General features: G+C 45.3%; 3 protein-coding genes across 3 annotated transcripts in view; 1 reads left to right on the forward strand and 2 right to left on the reverse strand.

Moving 5' to 3' along the window:
- trmt61a (tRNA methyltransferase 61A) overlaps positions 1-8718 on the forward strand; it is a 735410-nt gene that overhangs the window by 490084 nt on the left and 236608 nt on the right. The gene's annotated exons all lie outside the window — the stretch shown is intronic.
- Positions 1-8718, reverse strand: part of LOC104965050 (ATP-binding cassette sub-family A member 12) — a 134016-nt gene that overhangs the window by 21827 nt on the left and 103471 nt on the right. The gene's annotated exons all lie outside the window — the stretch shown is intronic.
- ppp1r3ca (protein phosphatase 1, regulatory subunit 3Ca) lies at positions 1414-4605 on the reverse strand. The gene is made up of 2 exons (XM_010793989.1): positions 4444-4605; positions 1414-3326 (listed from the first exon to the last, which is right to left on the reverse strand). Exons 1-2 carry the CDS (start codon positions 4455-4457, stop codon positions 2348-2350), a joined length of 993 nt encoding a protein of 330 aa, XP_010792291.1. The 5' UTR covers positions 4458-4605; the 3' UTR covers positions 1414-2347.

Consider the following 8718-nt stretch of genomic DNA (forward strand, 5'->3'; position numbering starts at 1 on the left):
GCGCCTTGGGACCCCCCAGTCAGAGCTGATAGATGTGGCCAGGGGAAGGAACGTTTGGGGCTCTCTGCTGGAACTGCTACCCCCACGACCCGACCACGGATAAGCAGGAGAAGATGGATGTTTATTCCACACATGTCAGTTATTTTAAAACAAAACATGTACACTTATACTAGCTTTTTTCATATAGCGCAAGGTCGAAAGGAGCAGGGAGAAGAACATCGTATTTGACCTGCCCCTTCTTAGAAAGAAATGAGAAAATTAAAATTAAAATTAAATAACCATTAAAAAGTAAAATATTCTTTCAGTCACAGTTGCTTACAAATACTGAAACATAAAACCAGAACACAATCAAAAGTAAACTTCATACCGTCTAATTACGCTTTCTTTATACATTTTCTTAAACATAAAAATGTTCTTACAGCCCTTTCAATCGTTCGGCAAAGAATTCCATTTCTATGTTATCTTTCATTTTATTCATCTTTAATGTTGTGTGAATCTGTGCTGTCCTGTTGTTCACTCTCACCGTGTTGCTGTTTAAATCTGAACTTCCCCACAGGGATTCATAAAGGTCCATCTTCTCTTATGTTCAGTGTGGTATGTTTCTTCCATTTCGAGGCAGCCATGATCTCTTTCAGGAACAAACACAGCTGAAGTCTATCTGACATGGTGCCTTAGTGAAACACCACTTTGACCCATGGAAATGTAATGTCATGTTGTTGTAGGTGATTTGAGCAAAGATATACGAGTGATACCACTACAAGCCTGTATTTAAAGAGTTAACACGCTGATAGACGGCTGCAGAAGGTCACCCCGCTGCAGCCTGAGGTCTTTCCTGCTCACGTGCCAAAGGAAGGAGAAAGCATTCCTCCTGCAGAATATGAAAACACGGACAATTGAAAAGAGTCTGCAGGAAGAGAGTGAAAACGCTCCGGGCGTCAGTTCTGTTTTCATTCCAAGTGTACAACAGACGGAGGCTTTTGCATTATTTTGATAAACAAAATTATTATTTATTTTAGGGTTTTACAAGTCATACATTCCACATGCATGAATCTGATCAGTTTCTATGTCTTAATGTCCTGTTGGTGACTCTTGCATGCACTGTGTATAACTGATGATTGCAAACACACTTTGTTCGCTGCTTTGCTGACAAATATCACTGAGTTTAATGGACCTTATACAACTTCTCTAAAATACCTGTTGTGTTTTGGGTAATGGTGGAGGAACATCTTTTATTTAGTATTCATTATTAAAACATTGGGAAGGCCTTGTAGATAAAATAAAATAAGGTTAATTAAATATCTGTACATGTTTATCTATACATATTGAAGCATTTGCAATACCTTGAAATTCAAAATGGCCTCTTAAATGTGTGCACAAACTATGATAACAATAAGAAAAAGATCAGGAGGAACATTTAGATCATGTATAGCAATTTTATTTCTGAAAGGGAAATACTTTACAAACACCTTCAAGTGAAACGAAATGCTGGGCGCAGACAGACCCTTCTTCACAGAGAACCGATTGTTTTCAAGATAAAGATACATCTCATTTCCAGCCACACATACTGTACACATCACACAACCTAAAAACACTCAATATAAACATCCCATCACTCCTTTTTCAAAAACGTACTTCAACCCATCCATCTTCCAAGGTGGAGACGACCAATCACGTGCGTCGTCTCCTTGGATAGCAGCTCTCAATAAACTTACCAACATATTACATCATCCCAACGACACTTCTCCTCATACATGTGCAATTCACAGGGAGGGAAAGAAAGGGCTGCATGACTCAACATGTATTTTAAATAAATCCCTTTTGAGTTGAATTATTCTCTCATTTGAAGTGCAAAGTTTTAGTGTCTTCCATTAGCAATGAATCAGCTGTGTTTCATTTAGCAGAGAACCATTCTGTCACCATGTACTTCCCCTTCAATATGAAGGACTTAATCATGTTGATTTCTACTTCTCCAGTTTACGGAAATCAAACTGAGAGGGTCATCTCAATCAGTGCATATTTAACCATTAAAACCAGGCCCTCCAAAGGGGGCTCTAACTCTCGTTATGGGCTGTACACATCGTCTTTATTTTAGTGGGCAGGCACTCTGAGAAGGCACATTAACATTATACAAAGATTATGTGAAACAGGACAGGTTTTTCCACATGAATCCTTGCTCTCTGAGGCCACGTTACAGCGAGAAGCAGGTCAGTTGAGTTCTCTCTGGTTTCTACATGTTCTGTGTTTGCTTCAGTTCAGTTTCTGTCTGAGAGCCGCTCACAGCTTCACACCGAATGCCCCCGTTTCTTATCTTATTCCAATGTCATTTCAGCAAACAAGGGTCGTGGTTTCACCAATAAGGCACGGCGCTATCGATCCGACCCCAGCTCTGCCAGCCGGGGAAAAGTCCAGTGGACATGCGGGGGCTTCCAAACTGATCAAACTCCATCTCAAGAACCTTCACCCCTTTGTTTTCGAAGGGTTTCCTCTGCTCCGGTGTCAGATCCTCTCCGTTCCAGCCGACGTGCTTCAGGGTGTAGTTCTTGCCGTCGTTATTGTCCCAGTAGGTCCGCTCCTGGGTTGTGAAGCAGATGCAGAACTCGACGCGGTTTTGCGGCGGGATTTGGGCGGGCAGATCCAGGACGAAGGCGAAAGTGTCGGAGTCCTGGCAGCTGTACACGTTGTTCATGAAGGAGCACTCGACCTCGGTGAAACTGACCCACGAGTCGTACGTTACTCGAAGCTTCACCTTCTTCTCGAAGCCCATGTTTCGGACCTTTATGGTGCCGGTGAGCGAGCGTTCCTGCAGCGAACAGTTCTCCAAACACACAGAGTTGGCAATCAGCCGGTTCCTGAAGTCCAGGTAGTCGGCGGACGGTTGTTTAAAGTCCAGCACCAGGTTTTGCACCGAGTTAATCTTTAGGTCCATGGTTGCCGCTTCCAAGTCCAACAGGTCGAACTGGAGCTCCTCGGCGATGCTTCGTTTCTGGTACGGCTCGTCGTCGAACTTGGAGAAGACGTGGATGGCGGTGAGAGACATTCCTTTAGTGTCTGCGAACACCACCTTCTTCTTCTTGCAGGCGTTGTCGTTTCCGCTCCATCCCATGCAGTTTACGTCGTCCATGGCCCTCTGCTGGCTGCTGAGGCAGGGACGAAGAGGTTTGAAAAGCTGCTGATTGTTGGACGACTGCTTTACACGGTTCTTGGTCCTCTGAATGTCCTCGTAGGAGCTGAGGAAACCCCGGAGAGGAGGCGGCGAGTGGCTCATGTAGAATCTCATCGGCATCACAGGACCAGGCATCGCTGACGGACTGAAGGACCGGAGCACACTGAGGGAGGAGGAGGTGTGTCGGGGGAGGAAATGGAGAAGGAGGTGGAGAGAGGGAGAGAGAGAGAGAGAGGGGCAGAGTCAGAACAATGGCTTCACTTTAAGCACTTCAAAATGTCTGCTCCGATTTAAACTAAGACACCATCACTTTGTACTTTATGCACAGTGACAAGATCTACAAGTAAAACTCTGCTTTTTTAGAGTTGGAAGAAGTGTTAAGATTATTGAATTAAGTAAAAGTAGAAGTACTCAGATCTTGTAATTCAGTAAAAGTAGTACCAGAATGTGGAAATACTAGGTTACAAGTAAAAGTCCCGCATTCAAAATGTTACTTAAAAAGGTGGGGTAGGTAATTTGAGAAATCAGCTCGAGTGCGCTAGAATTTGAAAATATACAGCCGGGAAAAATCTGCCACTTCCTCACAGAGCCCCTCCTACAACACACACGAACGCGCACATGACCAATGAGGGCACGAGATAAGTTTGTGCACAGATTGAAGGCTGACAGGCAGGTAGGCCATCCAGTTACTTTAGCCGGCTCAGATGATTGGTCGTGCTTTTTACAGCGCTACGGCTTCCACTGATGACATTTTTTAATGTATTTTTTGTCAAAGCACTTCAGATATTCATTGCTATCGGGATGTTAAGAACATTCCATGGAATATAACAAAAAGTGTATCTCGAGCCGGTTTCTCAAACTTACCTACCCCACCTTTAAGTGTAAAGTAAGAAAGTATAATCATTTAAAAATACTTTAAGTTACAAAAGTAAAAAGTACTCATTGTGCAGAATGGGCCCATTAAAAAGTAACTTCAAATAAATCTGCAAAGTAACTAGTAACTAAACATTTAAAATAAATGTAGGAGTAAAAAGTAGGCTACAATATGTGCTTACAGATGAGTGGATTAAAAGTATAAATTAGCATACTGTGAGAATACTGAAGTAAAGTCGAAGTTCCTCAAAAAGTACAGAACTTGAGTACATGTACTTAGTTACATGACATCACAGATCATGGCTTTTAAATCAAATTAAACTGTGCTTTCAATCGTCAGCACAGTAAATGTACTTCGTGTTAAAACAGCAACACACGGGACAAATCAAACTGCTTCTGGTCCTTACCTTGCAGCACTCATGGAAGAAATAAAGTTAGCGGTCCCAGTAAAAGACAGAGGGTCTTTTAGAAGAGTCTTCTTGATTCTAACAGAGCATACCGCCTCCTCTCTCTCTCTTCCTTCCTGCCTGCCTTTGTGCTAGGGTTGCTCAGCACTCGGGGATTTCTACTGCCTCACAGAGCCATTTGCATATGCTGTCACTGAAACAGCCAATGAGAAGTGGGTGGAGTTCACCAGCAGCCAATCAGCAGGAGCTTTGTTTGGCTGCCGGCCAGCTGGTAGGGGTGTGTCGCCGCATGGCCTCATTGAATGCTGGAGGCCTCCTGCTGTTTCTCAGCTGTTTTCTGAGGGCCATGATGGACCCCTGCTGGTGGGAGGGGGGGGATGTTCACATTGGGCTGGGATTCCCACAGGAAGTCACTGTGTCGCACTTTGGAGAGTCAAAATGTGATTCATTATATGACATATTTTTAATATAATTGTATATATCTGAGACCTATAATATATCCCTAAAAATAGTATGATAGGAGAGATTTAAATGATTTGAGTTCTGCTGATATAAGATAATATCCACTTTAAAATACAATACACTGTAGTTAGCCAAATACTCATTGTCCTAAGTGTTTTATTTTATTTATTTTTTAGCTTTTATGGCTTTTTGTATTGTTACATTTGGTGTAAATACTTGTCTTTAGCATCCTTTTTTAATGCTAAATTGTTTCTTAAAAAGACTTGTTTTTTATTATCCTTATATAATTTTTTATTTTTTTTCTACTTTGCAACTTTCAACTCTCAAAATTGCATTCCCAGATATTATAGATAGAGAAGCAGTTTACTTCTAAAAATCTATATAAATCTATTTAGGTAAATAGCGGATACAATGAGGTGGACGATGGCTTCGGTTGTACATCTGGGCACCTGACTTTCCTGGCCGAGGAGGGGGTTTGCGATGATACCTGCGCTCGCCAGTGAGGTTAAAAGTTAGTATGGAAGGTCTCGTCCCTGGCTAGAGGGTAGGACCTCTCCTTGTGTTTTAGAAAATGATTTTTGACAGAAAGACTAAATATTGGACGGGCGGCGTCTCGGGTTTCTACCCCTCTGTCCCTGCCCTCACGTCGCAGAAAACGTAAGGTTGTGAAAACCTGGAGAGTCGAAAGAGTGTTCTTCTTAGGTTTCGAGAGGTGCGTGACGTCTGTTGTGGAGAAGGGCTGCTTGGAGGGAACCCACATGTAGGTCTGCAGGGCCGGGGCCTGAAAACCTAGCGGGTAGTTAAGACAGAACAACAAATTTTTGTGAAGAGGAGATGCCATTCTGTTGAAGGGGGGTGCCGGATTTGGAGTCTACTTGTGTGGTGCAGGTGTGTATGGGACAGGGGGACTTGGAGAAGGTCTATTCCCTACAATTCGCCCAGCCTCGACTGGTGACTTGTTCTTGTAGTACTTCGGCAAAGAATATATTTATCGACGGACAGTTTGTACATGGCGTCCTTGTTTTGGTGAACTGGTTCTCTTTGGTGGATTTATTTGGTCTTGTAAAGTGGTCAACCAGGACACTTGTACCAACCGGTCTGGGAAGTCTTGTAGCCTGTACGAACGGTAAGTAGGATTCAAGTAATTTCAGAGTCGAAGTTATAGTAAACATTAATATTCCTTTTCATTGGCATTGAAGGACTGAGTACTGTGGTGGTGGGGTTAAGAATTAGATCACAACTTACAAATCCGTGTGTCCTCGCCGGGGTTCCAATGGTCACAGCTACAAAAAAATTAGTGGTAAATTTGCAGTACACAGCGACTATCTAAATTGCACAACACAAGGACAGTCGGCTGCAGGGTTACCGGTTGATGCTTCGGGTAAGATGTGTGCGTTTGGCTTGGTTTTATGCTATAGTTTTTTCAGAAGCAAGTGTCTCTTGCGAGCGCTCGCGAGCCTCTGCGACACATGGTTGACCGTACGGCCGGACTTCAACCGCGACTTTTGCACGGCGGTGTAGTTATGTTGCTTCATTTCGGCTTCTTCGGGTATTGCGTACTTTTTTCACGCCACAGTCACTCGCAACGGCCGCTCCCCATCGCATGGGGGTTGGAATAGAAACTTCGTACTAAAAGAAAAAATTATCAGATTTATGTAGATTTTAGTAACGGACAATAGTCAACGTTCCCACACAAAAAAAAAAAAACATACATTACTGCTTTTGTATTATCGCGTGCGCGATCGAGATTGTCAGTTCATATAGTCCATTATAATTAATTTGTAATCGAAGGCCCCTTCGCTAACAATAACAGTGTGACTAACTTTCGCAGGACCACTTATTCTCAACCACCAACTTTCCCGGACCGTCTTGGACACACACATCGTCTCTGTCCACAAGGGGCGGATGACACGCCTTATCGTTTAAGCTGGTGTGGTGAGTGGGGGTTCGTAAAATAAAAAGCAGAGGGTGCAGGGTGGTAACCTGCTGATGGTGTTCTTCAACTAGGAAGTTGATGAGTTAAAGGGGGAGGAGCCGCAGGAAAGGAGGCTGGAGGATAGAGAAATTGAAGCACGTGGGGCCTTACCTTCGGGAGGATACGTAAGTCTCTTGTAGCTTCTCACCGGCTAGTCGCTTTCGACTTACCTGCGCATCTCTGCTTGGTGCGGGCGTTTCGCGCTGTCGTGGGGTGTGAGGTGCGGCAACAACTGTCGCCGTCGTCCCGTGTCCTCACGAGCCTCTTACAGCTCTTTACTGTTGCACAGGAGAGTAGGATGCAGCTGTCGGTCGTCGACGGCAAATGGCGGCGCAAAGGGACGCAGATAGTTTGTTAAATTTTACTGACTGCGGGAGGAGAGTTAAATACTGTGTCCGCGTGCGTCTGAGGTTAGTAACGGAGTGCACAGGGTCAGAAGCGGTATTTCATCTAGTGATGGGCAAGGTGGGTACATTGGTATTATTCGGGGGAAGGTGTCCTGCTCTCGACAGTCGAACATCTGTATCTACACAGCGAAAGCGTTACCTGCTAGTTTGTGGGTCTCCTTATGCACACAAAGCGGTGAAGCCCATCTATATTACGAGGTTTATTATCTCTTTGAGCTGGGATGGGGTCCACGGGGGGTTTTTTAGGGTTTTGAGGACGTAATGGTATACGGTCACTTGCCCAGACTTAGGGCACAGGTTGTGGTACGACTGCTGAATCAAGGCGCACTAGTGACCAGTCTGCCTTCGGACATATGAACGGAAATCTGTGGGTTGCATTGTAGATCATCGCTAACCAGTCGATGAAGCTGTGCATAGATGCTGGGTAGCGAGGTGTCCTCGTCGTTTCTCCACCCCCTCCGCGCCGGATACCGAAGTAGCCAAATAGTCCTTTAATAACATGATGCGGTCCTTGACACGTGTCGGTGGGGGGGACTTGGCGCAGAACGGGGGTTATGCGCAGGGAAAACGTCTAGATGCAGGTGGACAATTCCCGGGTCGCGCTAATAGGCCAAAAGCCGCCCAGGGCAAAGGGCGCCGAAGGGGGAATTGGCGCAGAGGCGAGGGGCAACGTTGCTTTGGCCGCGCGGCAGTGCGTTTTCTTCTTGTCCGATGCGGCCTATGTCGCCAGCGAATAACGCAGAGAGCACATTGGGTGCCGGTGTGTTGCGAATCGGTGCTACCCTGAATTTCCGTGTGTTGGCGGTAGCCCCAGCCGGAGTAGTTGCAGCTTGTCGCATCGGCGAATTTTGGTGCGGCTAGACGACAGCTGTGCTGTGGTTGTTGCCAGCGGGTCAAGGTTCGCAGTAGCATTGGGAGGACATGGGGGGTCGGCCAGGTCCATCTAAACCAAACGTCCCATTTTCTGTTCCATAGGTTAACCCTTGATCACCCCTAACTCGAGCATTTAGTACAGGAACGAAAATGTCGGACGCACCTGTCCGTACGTGCGGCCGTCGCGTCATTTTCCCCTTTGGGCGTCAAAGATGCGAGGAAACCATGGCGAGCGAAAATAGCCTACGATTTGCCGTATGAGAGCGGGTTGCTTGACCATATTAAAAGAGGGAGGGGTGGCGCTATGTCTAGGAGCGTGGTCAGAGCCAGCCGGGGTCGTCGGTCATAGTGCGGGGGGCGCGATCGGTAGCCATCGAGCTCACCTTGAGGCGGAGATAGATGCGGACGAGCGAAGGTAGAGAGAACCTACAGGTTAAAGTTTCTGAGGGAAAGTTTTCGAATGGAATTTTTTTACGTCTTGGAACATCTAAATTGTAAAACTCACTTAAAAGGCAGATTGAGGGATTCAAAAAAACGCGAATGTTACTTGTTAATTTA

Source organism: Notothenia coriiceps, unplaced genomic scaffold (genome assembly GCF_000735185.1).
Source record: "Notothenia coriiceps isolate Sejong01 unplaced genomic scaffold, NC01 NC01_scaffold00037244, whole genome shotgun sequence".
NCBI classification, from domain to species: Eukaryota; Metazoa; Chordata; class Actinopteri; order Perciformes; family Nototheniidae; genus Notothenia; species Notothenia coriiceps.